The sequence below is a fragment of the Phyllostomus discolor genome, chromosome 4 (assembly GCF_004126475.2).
Source record: "Phyllostomus discolor isolate MPI-MPIP mPhyDis1 chromosome 4, mPhyDis1.pri.v3, whole genome shotgun sequence".
In the NCBI taxonomy this organism is placed as follows: Eukaryota; Metazoa; Chordata; class Mammalia; order Chiroptera; family Phyllostomidae; genus Phyllostomus; species Phyllostomus discolor.
In genome coordinates this window covers 44,956,985-44,976,683 of record NC_040906.2, presented here as the reverse complement: position 1 = coordinate 44,976,683, position 19,699 = coordinate 44,956,985, and the positions used below count along the sequence as shown (strand labels likewise).

The 19,699-nt window shown below is 36.5% G+C and overlaps 1 protein-coding gene and 1 pseudogene across 7 annotated transcripts in view; both read right to left on the bottom strand.

Moving 5' to 3' along the window:
• Window positions 1-19,699, bottom strand: part of ZNF385B (zinc finger protein 385B) — a 364,705-nt gene that overhangs the window by 39,967 nt on the left and 305,039 nt on the right. For 5 of the 7 annotated variants that reach the window (XM_036023228.1, XM_036023230.1, XM_036023231.1 and 2 more), the window contains 2 exons: window positions 11,801-11,839; window positions 8,075-8,185 (listed from right to left, as the gene is read on the bottom strand). The exons of 1 other annotated variant lie outside the window; for it this stretch is intronic. In XM_036023228.1, the coding sequence (XP_035879121.1) occupies window positions 8,075-8,185; window positions 11,801-11,839 (150 nt within the window). The remainder of the gene's footprint in view (window positions 1-8,074; window positions 8,186-11,800; window positions 11,840-19,699) is intronic. One more of the 7 variants, XM_028510982.2, reaches the window with a different exon arrangement.
• LOC114495716 lies at window positions 15,585-15,683 on the bottom strand (annotated as a pseudogene).

Below are 19,699 nucleotides of genomic sequence, written 5' to 3'. Positions count from 1 at the left end.
TAAAATCAGCCCTAAATTATCCAAATACCCCTTTCAAATAAGGTATGTCTAAGAACTTTTTGTAATATAAAGTGCTGCTTTGGAGCAAGTTTTTTTTCTTTTAATTTAATAAGTAACTAACTTCAAGAAAACATGACTAAACTTTTTAAGACCTTTGTTATACAGCAGCTACTGAAGAAAGCTTTCAGTGTGGTGTGTTCCCACTCCCTGTAACCACGCTATATTTCTGTCACATTGAAGCAAAAAATGTTCATCATTTTGTCATCTCTGTCTACAAAGCAGAGAATCACCTTCCCAAGCTCCTGAGATTTATACTTTTAATTACCTCCTATCTGCTTCACTACCTTCCATATCTAAGAATCAATAGAAATAGTCTTATTTATGGGAAAAATATAAAATGTTTGACGAAAGCATGCTATCACTTTCTAGATTTCCATTTGATGCTACGGATGTCTTCCTTCTTCAGTACTTTCCTTCTTGATAGAATCCATTGGTTTTTTTAAACTTATAAAATTATTAATTTATCTAATAATTTGTACTGCTTAATAGTAGATGTAAACTTTACAACTAGCTTCTGAGTTCTAAATTCACCAATGAGATTATTATCACTGTGGAATCTCTTTATTTAATCATCAGCTGCTGAATTCAGTTTAACTGTGGTCTCCTTCCAATCACCTCATGATAAACTCACTTTCCAGGGAGGACCAACTTTCATGGCTTATTCAGCTTCTCAAGGGGAGGCCACTACTAGCACAGGAGGGACCTGGCAGGCTGGGCGCCAGTATTCTCAAAACTCTGCCTCTCACATTTTATCAGCACCAAGTATTTTTCTAAAAAAACCCCAACAAATCAATATATATTTATTCAGACATAATTATATATATATAATTTATGTATGATTATACAAATATGAATACATTATAAATTAATCGAGAGGCTGTTTAAGGAGCTGCTATCTACTCAAGGGCTCCAAGAGAAACAGAGTAGATGTTCCTGAGTGGCAGACAATGACTGGATAAATATATGTGAGAGGAGGCAGGAGTTAATCTGTAGAATTAATATGAGTAGATCTGAGAATGGTGTTATAGGGAGGGTCAAAGTTTTCTTTGACATATCAGTTATCAAACACAATGTCTGAAAACTCAGGATATATAGGATAAACTCATTTTTAAAAGCAGTACATTGGTTAGAGTTTTAAACAATATATGCTTACCCTGACCGGTGCAGCTCAGTTGGTTGGGCATCATCCCACAAAGTGAAAGGGTGTGGTTTGATTCCCGGTCAGGGCACATGCCTGGGTTGCACATTCTGTCCATGGTCGAGGTGCATGAGAGAGGCAAACAGTTGATCTTTCTCTCTCTCTCTTATTCCCTCCCTTCCCCTCTCTCTAAAAATAAATAAATAAAATATTTAGAAATACAAACTCAGTAGGTATCCCCCCTCAAAGGGAAGTGCCTCTTAATTTAAAGCAATGAATCCAGTCCAGTGAAACCTAAAAAAATTTTTTAAAAACCCCACTTAATAAAGACACTACAAATGTCCAAGAAAGAGCTAGAGGAGAAGAGAAGATAAAGTAGAGAAGATAGGAAGGAGTAATCTGATGGTCTACTGGAAAAGAATGTGTTTTGACAAGGAAAGAGAAACACTGATAACTCGTGGAAAGAATTTCTAGAGTTAAAAGCAAGCACCAGGCAGCTAATAGCAAAACACAAAATCCCTTAGAAGAATGTCACATGATGAGAAAGGAAATACTTGATCCTTCAGAAAATGCAAGCACGCACCGTTGCAGCTGAGTGCCTTTCCTGCTTTTGCTGCAAGGGGCATCTTTAAATGCGGCGTCTAGCGGCTCCTGTTTCCCGGCCGCTCTGACTTCCCAGGGAAGGAAGCACAGCTGCTGCTGGGACTTGCTACCTCACAGCAGCTGGTGGAGAGATGGCATTAAGCGTAGTGGCCAAAGGAAATGGAGGGTCAGCCAAGGACATGGAAAAGAACATTTATGTGGGACCCAAAGCTGTGGCATTCCTCCCTAATCTCTTGACTGCTGAGATCTCTGCTGGATGACAGAGAATGCCAGGGCCTCTAAACAAAATTGCACTAATGGCAGATGGTGGATGGGGTGGTTTGTTAATGCAAGACAGAGAATTTGTATTATATGAATTGCATAAAGAAGTCAGGAAGTGGGCATAAGTTTAAAACTAAAAGAGAGAAAGACAGACAGACAGGCTGACTGACTGACTGACTGACAGACCCAGGGGGACATACTTACATAACCTTACCCAAATAAAAACTGCTAACATGACAAAGATACAAAATGCAGAGGGAAATGGCACTGCAGACACAGCAATTACACACTGATGCAGTCACATGGGGACTGGAGGTGACTGCTGAACAATTTCACTTTCTAAAACTTCAGAGAGATTTATAGGAAAGAATAGGAGAGAGAGCCAGGTCACCCACAGAATGTTCATACAAATGGTTGGTCCCTCTGCCATTTTAAATTCTAAGAAAACCTTTCATCTCCTGTCCATGTGTGCTTAATCAGTCTAACGCAAATCAATGAAATGGCATCAGGTCATCTCCTTATGCCTTGAGATGTGAGGGAACAGAACACAGCAAAAAGAAGAGTGAGCTAAAATGAGAGCTAGAGACACTGGATAATCAAAAACCAAAACAAAGACATTGAAAAGCACAACAAAAGTAAAAACCTAGAGGAACCACAAAGTAAGATAAAATAAAGAAAATGTCAACTATAAGTGATTTGAAGTTTATAGTGCTATTCACAAGGTAATACTGTAAATTTAAGTCTGTGGAGTCACCAATTGGGGATACTGCATCTCATACTTGTTCAATTGTGGTATTAAGCTGAGCGTCAAAATTTCAGGGTCAATTCCTAAATTAGAGTATCATTATGTTTTCATCCCAATTTGTCTATAAAGCATAAAGGATTCAGTCATGTATTATGGGTATTTGTGATTAACTGTACTGTGATGATGATAATAATAATAATAATAAATAGATCATCTCTATTTTTAAATATTTAAGAGAATCAGATTGCCCTGATTTTGTGTAAGGATCTGTTTAATGATCAGTTTCTTTTATCCTTCTGCTACTGTTCTCCAAGGAATTGAAATTAACATGCAAATTAGAAATTATTTGAGATCTGCCAACTTAAAACCTAGCCAAAAAGAGAAATGTTAGCCTGAAAAATATTTTAAACACTTATGTTAGGGCTAGTTTCCAGTATTTTTGTATAAAAATTGAAAGCCTAATAATTTTGAGTCTTATTTAAAGTTAACTACAGAACAGTATAGAAGACCCATTTTTCTGGAAAGGCTTAATGCTAGAAACATATTTCCCAGCAAAAGAGTAAAAATTCAGAGTCAGGCTTATCAATTTCCGGTAACAGTTGCAGTGCACTCGTTCATTCCTTGGAGAGGAACGCGGCGTTCAGGCATAGGGTAAGCTCCGCAGTGCTCAACTCAAACCATGTTGGGGTAGGCGAGAAAGGGTCTAAGAAGAACCTAGGGATTCATGTGCTGCATATATTTGTGTAAGTGTCTCCAGCTCAGCTGGAAAGATATATTCTTCCTGGACTGCAATGCCTGGCCCCTGGCAAAGTTAATGGTGTTAATTTGTAAAGGTTCATTTGGGAAATGTTTATGATTAATGCCTGCTCATTTGCATAATGCTGTATTGTGTAAATAAAGCTGTAGCCTTTTGCTTCGCAACAGTGGAGTTCTACAGAGAGGATAAGAGCTGGACAAAGGGAGGCTACGATGGGACAACTTAAACTGGGTCACATTGAATTTTAATGCATGAATCCTGTCCTGGTACATTTTATATGGGTAATGGAAAACTGCAGAGTGCGGTCCATTTACCGTGCAAATCTGCCTTCCAGATTGTCAGTAACCACATTTTCTACACTGAAGAGTGAAGACAATACAGTTTCAGGCTGGTTTAGAAATGTTATTAAAGAAGTAAGAATGAGCATCTTCTAATTCTTACATTAGGATGTAAATAGGGTAATTATAAAATAATACACTTGCCCCCCCAGATAAAAAAATGCTCAGTCTTGGAGCTCGGTTATGCAAGCAGGCCACCATTACCAGACACAGAGAACATGTATACGTCACTCTTGTGAATTTGCCATCCGGAATGTGTGGCTTTACTGCCCAGAGCCTAAGTGTGAGTCGGAAATTTTCTTTCTTTCTCCATTATCAACAGTTTCTGAGTGGCGGCAAGGAAGCTGGTGTTCACATGCTCACGTGTGTACATTTGCCCATGTCCCTGTCAGTAACTACTAAGAAAATCACAGACATGGAATGAGACTCAAGTCAACAGTGAACCCACCCCCAGAGCAATTCTGGGGTGCAGAAAGAAGATTGGCAAACCGCCCCTTGGCCAACCCATGATGCAAGCAAAAAAATAAAATTTGCAGTCATTCTTTCTTGGTCTTAACTGTTCCACCCATGAAGTGAGGGAGTTTATACCCTGTTCTTCTAACAGAATTGCCATGCAAATTATATTTAATCATAGAACTGGACAGGTCCTCTGAAGATCATATAGTCTGTTTTAAGTCATATCACAGGAGAGGAAACTGAGGCCTACAGTGGTGAAGTGGTTTATCAAGGTAAGACTTAGAGCTTAAACCACATTCAAGGACTCTTAATCTAGTGTTCCATACCTCATGGCCTCTCTATGTACAGAATAATAAAAATATAGAGCTGAAGACCTGAGATAGGTTTGGGGAGGATATACTAAGGTTAAAACTTAGATGCTTTCACTCAGTCTTTTTTAGGAAATTTGTTGCTGGTCTCTGGAGCCTAGTGTGGCATAAAATAAAAGCTCAATAAATGTGAAGAAAATAAGTCAAGTTATTAAGTGAGACAACATAATAAAATAGGAAGAGAGCTGTGGATTTAGAAGCAAGAGACTGAATTTATGTCATAGATCTGTCATTTGTTGACTATAAAAATCTATGTAATTCCAAAAGCTTGGAAATGACCTAAGTGTCCACCAATGAGGGACTAGTTAAATAAACTATGGAATATGCACATGTAGACTTCTGTGTTGGTTTTCTATTGCTGCTGAGCAAATTATCCCAAACTTACTGGCTTACAATAGCACACATTTATTATCTTAATTCGTCTGGGGTCTATGTTCTCTTTGGGAGGCTCCAGGAGAAAATCAATATCCTTAATTTTCCAGTGTCTAGAGGGTGCCCACATTCCACAGCTCATGGTCCCTTCTTTCACCGTCAAAGCCCACAATGGCCAGTAGAGCTGTTCTCCACATCACATCACATCACATCACATCACATCACATCACATCACATCACTCTAACCTTTTCTTTTGCTTCCCTTTTCTACTTTTAAGGACCTGTGGGCACACAGGATTACCAAGAATAAAATATTTTAAGGACTCAAGTCAACAGTGAACCCACCCCCAGAGCAATTCTGGGATGCAGAGAAAGAAGATTGGCAAACTGCCCCTAATCCCCCACCCCTGGCCAACCCATGATGCAAGCAAAAAAATAAAATTTGCAGTCATTTTTTCTTGGTCTTAACTGTTCCACCCATGAAGTGAGGGTGTTTATACCCTGTTCTTCCAACAGGATTGCCATGCAAATGACATTTAATCCTAGAACTGGACAGGTCCTCTGAAGATCACATAGTTTGTTTTAAGTCATATCACAGAAGAGGAAACTGAGGACCCTTAATTCCATTTATTAACGGAATTCCCCTCTGGCATATTAGGACACAATGGTGAAAGGTTCCAGAGATTAGGATGTGAATATCTTAGCCTAGCATATCTGTAAATAAACTGTGAGGAAGCTCTTTATGTATTGATAGGGAAAATTCTCCAGGATATATTATTACATAAAAAATGTAAGGCAAATAGTGTGAATAGTGCACTACCTTTTATGTAGAAAAGGGAGGAAAGAAGAATATACGCATATATTCACACTTGGTTATATTTGCATAATCAAACCCAGGAAAGATACGAAAGAAATACAGAAGTGGCTGTAGATAGACAGGAATAGCAGGGAGGGTGGGGGGACGGGGAATGGGGCAGAACAAGGTTTTTCAATGTATCCCTTAAAATTAATTTGCTTTTTGAACCATGTAAATATATGTTGTTATTATTTATTTTTTAAATCTGGATCTGAGGATTTGCTTTTTGATTTTAGAGAGAGAGGAGGAGATGGAGAGATAGAGATAGAGATAGAGATAGATAGATGGATAGAGAGAGAGAGAGAGAGAGAGACATCATTGTGAGAGAGAAACATCAGTTGGCTGCCTCCTATATGCACCCCCGAACAGGGTTCCAACCTACAACCCAGGCATGTGCCCTGACTGGAGACTGAACCTGCAACATTTTGGTGTATGGGATGATGCTTCAACCAACTGAACCACCCAGCCAGGACTATTATTATTATTTTTTTAATTCAAGGAATTCACAATTGCCCAGAGCCTGCATTATTCATCAACCTTGTTACTTTTCTCTCCTTAAATTAACTTGGGAACCTCGGTTGCTGGTGGCTGTGTATAGAGCAGTTAGTTCCCTAACACGACGTTCACAGACTTCATGCAAGTTGGCCTGTGTTGCAATATTCACATGGGTTCACTTTGCAATTTCCTGCAGTGTGTTATAAGATATTTTCAACATCCAGCATTCCTGCGCTGGGAATTCGAGCACTAAATACAATGCATGTCTTCAGGGGGCACTCATTTCACAAGGAGTCAGTAAAGTGGTGAACATTTTCATTTTATAGTCATAAAGTTACAGAAATTTAATTTCTCTGTTTGAATGTAGAAACTGAATAATAACTATGCATAACTATTAAATATATTTGGATCTTTTCAGTATTTATTATTGTCTTTTCTTGCAAAAGTCCTTTAATTGTTATACCTTAAATTTAATAGTAATATTGTATTTTAATAGATCTCTAGTACTTATGTCTCTAATTAATGAGCCTTCTATTTACAAAATATTTAATGTTTCTTAGCATATTGATTTTCTTCTAGTCAGGTTTACTGAATTATACTTTACATATAGTAAAATTCCTTTTTAGGTACTGGGATTCATGAGTTTTGAAAAACAAAAGCAGCTTTGTAACCACCACAACAATGAAGACATTGCACATGATAAAGTTCTTTCATGCCCTTCTGCTGTCAGTGCCCTGACCCTACCCACAGTCCCTGCTAAGGACGGGTCTGATTTCTGTATCCATAGTTTTTTTCTTTGCAGAAAGTTATGTAAGTGCAATTATACAGTAGCATAGAGAGTATTTATTATTTTAGTATTTCCAATAAACAGGAATCTTGTAATATACTCTCTGCAAAATAGCCTCCAGGGTAGAGTAACTCAAGAAATATCATATATAATATACAATCTCCAGGTTCAGATTTGTATTGGTTATTGGCTTTACTTGTGTATTATTATAAACATTCCAATATATTTATTTTCATTTAATGTTACTTTGTCTTTAATTTTAAAATCTGCTTTCATAAAAGATTAATTTGTACTTTTTTCTTATATTTTTAGGCAGGATAATTAGGCTAGGCCAGATAAAATAATTTATAAACCTTTCTCTGTATTTCCATGTCTAGGAAAATACAAATTGTAGAGTGATTTATTTTCTCAGGTATTTAATATAATTTGCACACACATGAAATGTGACCCTCATCAAGAGTAATAATAATGGTTTTTCATCAGCATTCATGGTATTTTAATTTTTTATGTTTCCATTGCATTTTAAACTTTAAAAAATATTCTCTGTTATTCAAGTATTTTTCAAAAGTAAATATAATTGGTGAAACTAGTGTAAAATGATATAGGTAAGACTGACTACACAGAGAAAGCCTTGATTTTTTTCTGATATTAGGCACTCTGTTGCTCAAGTTTCTAGTGTTGAATCCAAATCCCTCAGAAATCTGGCACAATGAAGTAAGCGGCCCACCAAGAGGAGTGGCTGCTGGAGAGTATGCAAGCATGAAGGGATGTATATATTCAGAACAATCAGACTTTTAGCTTGACAGACTACAGAGAGCAATGAAAAGGTGATACTCACATCTGAGTTAAAGCGAAGCTGACAGACATTACAAGAAATAACTTGTTTCTTCTTTGGAGGAATAGACACTCCAAATGTGTGGTTAATGACTGCTTTTTGCACAGGATCCATCTGAAGAGCAAATGATAAAATAGTCAATTAATAACTTCGAAGGATAGATAAATAGTTTGAACAAGTAAAAGCAGCTGTATTGTTCCTTAAGGCTTTAACTTTTCATTCCCAGGCAAGGATAACAAAGAATCTCATTCAATATTAATGAATTTGTTTCCAGAAATTGAAAACCAAAACAAAAAAACTGCTTTGAAATCATAACACAAATCATAGGAGAACCCAATGTCCCAAGAAATCATACATGTAGAGGGAGCCTTGAAAATCCCTGAAAGAGTCAAAAAACAAGAAAATTTATGATCCAAAGGTCAAGGTTAAAATTAACTTGTTAATGTTTTCCCTAAATGAGGTGAAAATACTTATGATAGTCTGAAATGATCTCAATGACAATTATTACAGCCATATTTAAGTTCCCTAAATTTTGATTTATGGCCAACGTCATAAATTTCAGGCTCATATCACAAGCCAGAAAATGTTGATCCTTACTTGAAAATAACTTATTACTTTTCATGTACTATAGATGAAATTCATTCCAATTGAAATGAATTCAGAATTGTACACTCAAATGCTCATAACAGATTGGTTAATATGCAACCCTTGTTGAAATGTTGACCAAGTTTTTGACTTATAACTTGTGACTTCCCTCCCTTTGGTTTGCATATATCATGCATGTTCAGTATAGTGATTAGAGTAGTCAGCCACAGAAAAAGTATGGCTCAAAGCCATGAAAATACTTGGGAAAAGAAAACACACGATTTGCAAGGCCTATAATAAGAGACACAGCAGTAATTCTCTTGTGTGCGCCAGATAATAATCTCCAGTATTAACAATGGACAACTGGCAGTTCAAAAACAATGTGGATGGTGAACAAAGCATAACTTATAAACAGATGGAACATGAACTGACACCATCGTCTAGGAAATCTCCTGAGGTTTGAGCTTAGGACTGGGCCAGCTGATATTTGGTAGAGAGGAAAAATAAAGACTATCCCTGGTCAGGAGTATAAATCAACAAAGTGCAAAATGAGCATCTAGAAAAACTTAAATATACTAGAAAGAAGGATGGATTAAAAATTATTAAACAGTAAAGTGGCCTATTTTTTGCTACAAGGTTAAGAAGGATGACAGACTACTGTCACTATAAAAAAGTTTTGTGGCTTAGGACACTTCCAAATTTCAAAGAGAGGAGTTTCTGACCACAGAACGATTCCATAACCTGCTTGTAGGAGTGGTCACACAATCTATACATGTTTTAAAAGTTATGGAGCTATACAAACTCCCCCAAAGCCCATTTTATCTATAATAATTTAAAAAGTAAATTGTTAAGAGTACTATGTTTAACTACCAAGTATAAAATAAACCTGCGGATTTATTTTGTCCAAGGAAATAATCGCTTACACTAAATTTTATTTAATGAGAATTAAAAAATAAAAACAAGCCTCCACAGGCAAAGGAAGTCTCAAAATGTAAGAAAAACCCTATTCATTTTCTTAGTTTACTCACAAGCACATACACTTAAGTCTCATTATTCATTTGTAAACAAGAAACTATACTTTCTGATTGTTACTAAAAAACAAAATCAGTTTGGACAGGAATAAATTAGCTACCTATGTTAGCAGGATAAAGAAACTATACTGCTCTACAAAGTTAAAAAATAGGAGCATTTAATTGAAATATTCTATTTTCTGTTCTTAGGCTCTAAAAAATGTGCGAATGACATGGATTAAAACTATATGAATATTCTCAAATACCAATTTTCACATGTCACTTTCATTATTTTTGTGATATTCACATACTATTGTATTATTATTCAGTTAATATTTTCCCTTAACTCAAATTAAAATCAACTTTTAAAAACATAACAATTATAAAATCATAGTTGTAATGTACGTTTTCCTATTACTCATTTCAAAAAATATATTCAACATTAACATTAAAAATGAAAACTTTCATCATCTAATTTTTGTTTAAGTTTTAGTAAACCAAGATATTTGTTGACAGTTCCAACTTAACTCTTGAATATACATGTTCCCTTCAAATTTTTGAAATTAAGCTGCCTACATGATTTAAAAAGTAACTCCTGATACAAATTTATTCTGCTTCAATCTCACGTTCCCACATCAGCCTAAACTGTTTGGTTTCCGTGCCCAGAGCTGCAGGCTCTGTCTGGAAAGGTGGCTGAGCACTGCAACTCCGGAGGCAGACAAGCTCCCAGCCCAGCTGCTCCCTGTGGAGCACACTAAGGTGGTTCCTTCAAGAAACTCTAACCAGAATTGGCTTCTCTGCTTTATATACATAATCCTACTTGTACCCATAAAATCAACTAAGTAAACACAGCCTTTTACCCCATCCCAGTCACCTGCCACATAAAAATTTCATCCTCCTTGTTTCTCACTTATGAAAGACTCTTTCTATTTTCCATTTGATTCTCTTTTTTCTTATAGGCAATATTTCAGGAAATCATCCACTTGTATTTCCCTGCCTACATCTCTCTTATCTTTCTCTGTTGCTCCTCACAGAATTCTATTATTATGTTTCTTTTTTAAAAAGATTTTATTTATTTATTTTTATAGAGTGGGGAAAGGAGGGAGCAAGGGAGAGAAACATCAGTGTGTGGTTGTCTATCACGCGCATCCCCCCTGGGGACCTGGACTGCAACCCAGGTATGTGCTCTGACTGGGAATCGAACCGGCGACCCTTTGATTCGCAGGCTGGCACTCCATCCACTAAGCTGCACCAGCCAGGGCTATAATTATATTTCTTATCCATCCTTTGGGGAATGTGATTTAGTTGGAAGAAGTGGTATGAAAAAGAAACGTTCCACTTGCTGGATCATCTGTATCTTGAACCTGACCGTCGAGATGATGTCTTGTGTGTTTTCTATCTGATCCCATTACAAATACCTGAGTCATTCATGGGGATCCAGGCTAGGTAAGAACTTAGAAAATGTTTTCAGATCTCTCTCTTTCTCTTTTTAAAGCATATGGTGGTAAAAACCTGAATATTTTCCTTATTCTTATAATACTCTAAAAGTTAGATGAAAATAACTATGATGTAAACTTACATTAACTCATATTTTTTGCTTCATTAAAGCAATGTCAGTTCTCTATAATCATAATGAGATATGTATAACTAAATCAATGGTAATTATTTTGTTCAGTCATCAATTTTCAGGATGAATAAAACATTCAAGATAAATTAAAACAGTTTCATAAATCCTAAAATGTGATAATGGTGATGGATGCAAGTGATTCAATTTAGTATAGTCAAACTATATGTAATGATAATTTCACATATAGAATGCTTGGAAAAATCTTTGCAGGTTTTGCAATTATTTGACAAATTCTTATTTTTAAAAATTTTCTTGACATTTCATAGACATTTGATTATTAAGAATGAATGTTTTAAAACATCTTTATTAAGATGTTTATATCACTTTTAGATGAACAAATTCCTTCTTAAATACTCAGATTAGATTAGCTCATGTTAGTTCACACTGCACAACAAAGCTGTCTGTGGATTGAGAAGACTGAGATTCATTGGTAAATAATGTTGAAAATGCTTTTGTTTTAAAGGAAAAAACCCCTACCGTGTAGCTCTAGCTACAAATGTTCCTTACCTGACAGAATTTATTGGTCCCAAATAAGCCTCTTCTTTTCTAAAAAAGTAAAAGTCAGAAGTAGTATTCTGGAATTTTGAGGCTAGCAAGCACATTTATGTAAAATTTTTATAAATCTATTTTCTTTGCTAATTTCTGATTAAAAAGCCTTAAATGCTTACTCACTAAAAAGCTGTAAGAATTAACACTTGCCATTTTGTCTAGTGAAAATCATGTAGAAATGCAAAGCAAAACCTATTAGTACAATTAACTGGTAAGTAATAAAAATGAAAAATGGAATTATGGCTATTACCAAGAATCAAGGAGATAACTGGAGGCTATGTATGGAAAAATGATCTATTATATTATAGTGCTTATAAAGAAAATTAATAAAGCTGTCCTTATCATACCATCTATATATTTTATATATCAACGTACAATAAACAGGTACCACTAGTATACCGCCATGATTATGGAGTCATTAATCTGTGTGAATTTTTTAAAAGATCATTACTTTCACTGAGTGTACCAAAAAGTAATTTATATCTGCATAGTGTAAGCGATCTTGTAAAAATACACAGCTTCCAATAAAACCCAGCCACAGGGAAAAGCCACATAAGGCAGCATTCACTAAAGGCAGGAAGAACAGTATGGGCAGAGAGGGCATCTACGGAAGGTGCTACACATCAAAGGACTTAACACCGGATGGTATTCAGATTCTAGGTAATTTTGCTAGCTGAAACTTTAGGCAACAGAGAGAATGACAAGCTTTTCAACTATCCCAGTGCTTTTCAAGAGGCCTGAAGTTTGAATTGTGTTCTTCTAAGAGGCTTATGAATTTCACTAGCCATCAGGCAGGACTGGGCAGGGGAGTAAATTGAATTCTACCCAATTAAAAAGCAAAAAGGAATGCTCAAGAATGACACAAGGCTTTCTCCTATGTGGTTAAATGGCTGGTTACCCCTACTAGTCCTAAAACTGGGGAAATTTCATTTTAAATTTCACCATCTACTGTGATTTTAACCAGTGTTCTAAAAATCATTTGATAAGCACGTATTGTACAATATAGTAGGCAATACTAACTTTTCTACTAAACAAATGTAAACCAGGTTTTTTACTTTTAAAATGTAAAAGTCAGTCATCCAACAAACATTGCTGGAGGCCTCAGGAGTTTCAGATGCTGTCCCAGACTAGGTGGATTAGGATGAGTCAAACACAAGAAAGGACCTAATTGCAAAAGTTGAATAGTGAAAAAGATAGTATAAACTCTATTTAATTGGAAGGTGGGAAAAGAAGTGACCACTAAGGAAAGAAAAGAAAAAGAAAAAGAAAAAGAGCATGAGAAGGCACACAAAGGTGTTTCTCCTCTGCCCCACCCCTACTTTGGACTTTAACCTCCTTTCTGATTTTCTCAACTTGAAGCAACCAGGATCCTCCCTTTAACGGTGACAGAAATGCATTATCCTCCCAGGGATATTTGCCCATTAATCCCTTTTCTAGCTGTGCAGTAACAATAATACACATTAGAACCACAGCAGCTTAGATTTGAGGAGCTCTTACCTTGTGTCAGAAACTACACTAAGGGACATCTTGTGTAGTTCCCACCCTAATAAGACGCCATTATTATCCTCCTTTTGCAAGTGAGGAATCTGAGACCTTGAGAGGTTTAGTAACTTGTCACCCCCAAGTTCTTAGGCTTGAAGCTGGGATTCACACTCAGGCAGGAGCCTCTCCTCATTATGTTCCCTAATGGAACACGGAGCAGGGATGATGAGGATCGTGTGTGGCTCCTGCAGAATGTGAGACAAAGGGATGACTGTTCCAGAATTTTTGGACCCTGGAAGACAGCTGCCTTGTCAAACAACATACAAGGCCTACTTGGCGCTTAAACAAACGTTTCCTGGAAAAGCGTCTTGGCTTTTCTCTTCATGACCCATCCATGCCCTTCTTAGGACAAGGCCATTTCTTCTGATGTGACTCTAGGAGAGCCGTATGTGAAACTGGGGCTGTGCTGTCCTCTTTCCTCTCTGTAGCTGTTGGGGCTGCAGGCACACAGACACACAGACATCTCTGGGAATGCTTGGAGATCACACACAGCAGATGGCCATGGTATTTTGCACCCATCCTGGTTTTAGTGCAAAGAGGGGCTCTGTTATTAAACCATTGCGATTATTTAGGGCTTTCTGGAAGTTTGGCAAAGCATCCGTTTTTTAACCGAGATGTCACCAAATTACAGTAGTACAAAAAGAATGACAATTTTTCACCCCTTCCTCTTTCAATATTGATTTATGGAAAAGAATATGACAATAGGGTCTCATGACAGCTTCAAATATTCATGAGGTAACACATTTAAAAGTGATAGCTACATCAGTGAAGAGCAATGTCTCCCTGAAGTTACTTCAAAAAGGCTTCGCCTTTTCTATTTAAGTACCTTGACCACACGTTTTTATGTTACTGTTTTACTTTTCTTAAATCCTCGATAACTTCAATAGAAACAAAACAGACACAGCTACCACAAAGACAATTTTTCCCCCTCAAAGATCAAGAAATACAATTACATATTGTTGGCAGCATTTGCTCAGCCACACAACTTTGCACTGTTTTGGATTTCCAATCAGAAGGCTCAGTAAAAATAAACCGCAGGGAATGTTGCACTGGGGCTGCATGGGGCTGTGAGACCTGTGCTTTGCCTCTGGGACGTGCGAGAGCTGTGGCCTGCCACACTGACACTGCTCCTCCCACCGAGAGCACCCCATGAGGGGCCCGCCTGCACACCACCATTGTCGCTGAAAGAAAGATGAATGGCATGCCACTTTCTCCACAGACTGCTGGTTCAACTGAGAACCAGAGGTTTGGAAAGGTGCTTCCCCCACCCATCCCCAGCTCATTGTTAAAACCACAGATGGCCGGTGCCTTACAAACAAAATCCAGTGTGCCTCTGTTTTCCTGAGATACCATTACGCCACCATAAAGTCAACTAGGCATTCAGAACTGGCATAAAGGCTAAACTAACACAACACAATACATACTTAAGAAAATAATAGTTCACAATATATCAAAATATCAGACCTAATAAAGCTATCCCTATGACTATGGGTTGGTCAAAAAGTTTGTATAGTTTTTTTCTGTAAAATAAAAGACACATTTTCACCTTCACAAATAACTGTATTGATTTTGACAGACCGAGTACGTTGGCTATCTCCCACATGGTGCAATACTGATTGTTCTCAGTTACCGTATTTTGCCATGTATAATGCACAGCCATGTTTTTGGCCCAAACTTTCAGGCAAGAAAAATCTTTCATTTTAATCCAACTTTTATTTATTTATTTATTTATTTATTTATTTATTTATTTATATAGATGCTTTTTTGAATTATAAAGGAATTTGGCATTTATTTTTGAATATATTATGATACAAGAAATTTAATGTAACTAATAATTAAAAAACACAAGAACAGATACAAAGTATTCCAGGTACCACCCCAGTATAATGCACATCCTTATTTTTCCCTCAGAAATATGGGCAAAAAAGTGTGAATTATACATAGCAAAATATGATCACTGTCATGATCACTACTTGATCACTACCAACTTCAACTGGTCTACAGAACCCTGGAGCATCATCCAGTGAGAAATCTCCAGGAGAAAACTTCACAAACCACTTTTGACACATTTGATCAGTCACAGCACCTTCTTCATACACTACACAATCTTTTTTTGCATTTCAGTTGCTTTTTCATCTTTGTGGAAATAATAAAGCATAATATGCTGAAAATGTTGTGCTTTTATTCCATTTTCGATATTAAAATGTCTGCACAAAAATTCATCAATTTTGATAAGTTTTTATTTTTAAACTGATAACAGATACTATACTTGATCTTAGCCAAAAGGCTGAGAAATGATGATAAGTTTTTATTTTTAAATGCAAGCAGATATGACAGCTGTCACAATATAATCTAACAAAATTATTTCAAATGAAGTTAAAGACAACTAAGTGCTACTAGACTCACTTTATGGAAAAAACCAAATGAACTTTTTGGCCAACCCAATTACTACTACAACTATTACTACTATTTTATCAAAATGTAGGCTTTTAAGGATTTTGAGTCTGGCTGACAATTCACAGTATCTGATTACTGCAGAAATTAAGTGAGATTCTGGGATCCTTTTCTAGAGTCTCCCTAGTGGTGGTTAATATTTCCTGCAGAAAATGTAAGTGGAAGTTGACCCAGAAATTTGAAGCAGCTAATCAGAATAGAGCAAAGCTTAGAATTTCCTGCCCCCGCCCCCTTTTTCGGTACGAGTGATTTAGAAAGCCTGATGCCTTTCACTCAAAGTCCACATAGTCAGGCGAAAGCTCTGGGGTTCATTGAACAACAGCTGCATATCCCATTCACACAACGGGTGACTAGTGGAAGGAAAAAACACCCTGTGATCTATTATGAAGATCTGTTTTGAGAGGAAAATTAAACTGCATTTTCAGTAGTTTTTTTTTTTTTTTAGAAATTTTATTTGGATTTTTCTTTTTTTCTTTTTTTTTGAAGAGTAAAGAGAAACATAGGATGCTACAAGATTTGTGTTTCTGCCATAAAGTAATGTCCTCTTTCTAGACCACTCTGATAGTAAAAGATGCAATCTTTTTAAAGGTTAAGTGTTTCATATCAACTTAGATAGTTCTGTCCTTGGGAATTTTTGCTCCTTCCCAACACATCACACACTTATAAATGACTTGCAGTTTGTACAAAAACTATATTGTCTTGAAAATTCATGCGTTTAACAAAAGTTTTAAGTGGCTGTCATGTACTCTTTTAGGAGCTGGACATACAGTGGAGAACAGCCTTCAAAATACAATATTTGAGCTGGTGAGATGAATGTCTAAAGTAATAAGGTATTTTCAATGTTTTTAGTACCATGAAAATAATTAAAACAGTATAATGGGAATGAAGCAGTATTTTATTGTGGATAATTCCTATAAACATTTTGGTTGTCTTGATACAACTGTGATTCAGGTGCTTTTACCAGTAAAACAATACTAAATATGTAAAAATAAGAACATTATTCCATGAATTAGGGGAGTTGATACAGAATTCAAATCATACAACTTGTGACAACTGTAAAGGGTGTGGTCTGTGAGATCTTTGAAGAGGATCTCCTTTAATGACCAAGTCCCAAGACAACAACTGGATCTCAGACCTGCCACTGTCATCATACCCCCGAGGAGACAGGGAAACCAAGGTGGCCTGCGTGTTGGAAGTTCGCTAAGTGCCAGATGCATCTGACCTGCAGACCTTTCCAGTGGGTTTCTGTGCAGTGTCATTGGCCCAGAACTCAGAAACTAGCAAAATGACCATGAGTTACTTCTATTGTTTTTTAAATAAGTACATATTTTTGTCTAAGATCTAAGTTTCTTGTGATGATGTTACAAGAAAACAATGTTTTCCATTTGTAACACTTTTAGGATTTTAAAGAGTTTAGCAAATGGTAAAAGCAAAAAAGCTGAAAACAAATGAATGGATGGTTTTACATCTCCCTTTCTTTGGTGGAAAGCCAGTTTAATACTTTTGACAGATAATTTTTAAATTGTTGTTAAGTAAAAGGAATACTTTTTAAGTCTTTCTTCAAACAGGAGTTATTTTGTAAATGAGAGATGCCGTAAGAGTAAACCTGTGTATCTTACTGAAGCTGAATGCCTAACTCTGACAGTAGATCCTTGTTTGTAATAAATATGGTCAGTAAAAATGTAAAATGTTTCATTTTCCTGGCTGGCTCTGCATGCCTGGTGATTTTCCATGCTGCCAGGGATCAAGGGTGAAGCAGCAAAACTGTAGTTGTGCCGCTGGGTAATTTAAGAAGCCACATCAAAGAGTATTTCAGAAAGTTCAGTTTCACAAATAAGACTTTCAGCTTCTGTCAGCAATGGCTATGAGACTCAACTGAAGGCCCACTCATCCCTCACTGCACTGGCACACACAGACTCAGCAGTGTTCTGGGTGTTGATGTTCCTAGTCAAACATTCGATGTGTAAACTAAAGAACTGAAATTCAACTGCATATGTACCCATATTCAGGTTTAAAATGCATTTTGAAAGGTCTGATTGGTTAATGAGATGTATTAAAGGAGATGAGACCACCCTCAACCCAACTGCAACTGCTCCTTTCCATGGAGGTAAAGAGCATTCTGGGAATGAGCTCAATGATGTCTCTGGAGGAAATGCAGTGCTTTTTTTTTTTTTGTTTCCCTTCGCTAACAAGCAAATACTTAGATGTGACTAGAAACCGTTAGGAAAGGGAGGTATTTTTCCACTAGCATACACAAAAAGGTCTTGGTCAGATATCCACTTTTTCAAGATTCGATGTTCCTATAGCTAAAATAATTTGGGGCTAATGAATGTGTAAAGATATGAAGATCCATAACATCTGTCAAAGACAAGGTAGCAAAAATTCACAGAAAATTGTAAGATGCCCCTTTGAAGCAATATGGGAAAAGTTACAAAAAATTTTAAGGAAAATGATAAACTACCAGAATCTTTTTAGGGAATTAATAAGATGTTAGGTCTATTGTAAATTTGAATAGCACAGAAGAAGAAAGGAAATGATGACAAATACTATTAATATTTTTTGTCTGTGGAAAAGTTACTATCCTCAAAATATTTACAGTCTGTATTTTTCAATGAGATATATCTATACTCCAAAAAAACAAACATCCCAAGGTATGCAGAGTTGACAATAAACTATATTACCTATAGAAAAACACCAACAGAGAAACCTAGTTAGAATACACTATTCAGAGTGATGGGAACAGGAACTGGATTCACCAAGAGAATCTAAGACAAATGAGTCAGGGGTTTCCTAGGTTATTTAGTACTATGTCTCCTCAGGGAAAAATATAACAAAAATGAAATCATTTTACTGGACTGAGGAATATTTTTTAAATAGATGTGAACAAATACTAACTGAGACAATCATTTGAGAGCAGGTCATGAGAAGAGGTCCCTCTACAGCACATTGGAAGAGGACAGCCATCCTGGTTTGCAAGGACAAGCCAATGTCTGAAATAGAACACAGTCACCTAGTTTTTGGCCTTCCCTGTTGCTGATTTTTTCAAATAGTGAACTTGAAAACAATCCCCCAAACTGTCTCCAAGATTAAATTTACATCACATAAAATTAATTGCCAAAAATAAGTCTGAAAAATATTAAAAAAAATTTTTTTTGCCCCAGCTGGCAGGGCTCAGTTGGTTGATTGTCATCCTGAGAACTGGAAAGTTGCAGGTTGGATTCCTGCTCAGGGCAGGTGCCTGGGCTTTGGGCTGTGGGCTCTGCCCTGTCTGGGATGCTTGCAAAGGCAGAAGGCAACCAATCAATGTTTCGCTCTCATATTGATGTTTCTCTCCTTCTCTTTCTCCCTCCCTTCATCTTTCTCTAAAATAAAATTAAAAATTAAAAAAATATATACCATCTAGAAACATTAAACATAGAATTTTTTATCTTTTAGGAGAAAACATATGGCATACAAGTAACTAGATTATTTGCTGATACTTATAAATGCAGTTTTAAAAGTCATTGATGCTAGGACTCCGAAGTAAGGATATGCTTGCCTGTTTTCTGGTAAACAGGCTAAAAAATGTTACAAAGGTTTTCTAAGGAGCTAGGGAAGTAATGAGCTTTCCTGATTTAAAAATCAATAGTTCCTGAAGAGCCAAATGCATTAACTGACATTCTTTCAAAACCATTCTGTCAAAGCTAAGTTTGAAAGGCTGTTCAGTTACTAATCAGGTATTTCCTGATGCTGAGGCAAACAGGTCCATGACACAAATTAAAAGGTGTAAGATGAAAAGAAAACCCAGGCAGGAGGAAGTACAAAATCAGAGATCTGGGCCTGTTGGGATGTGTTCCCTCCCTATCCTACAAGGCAAAGCAG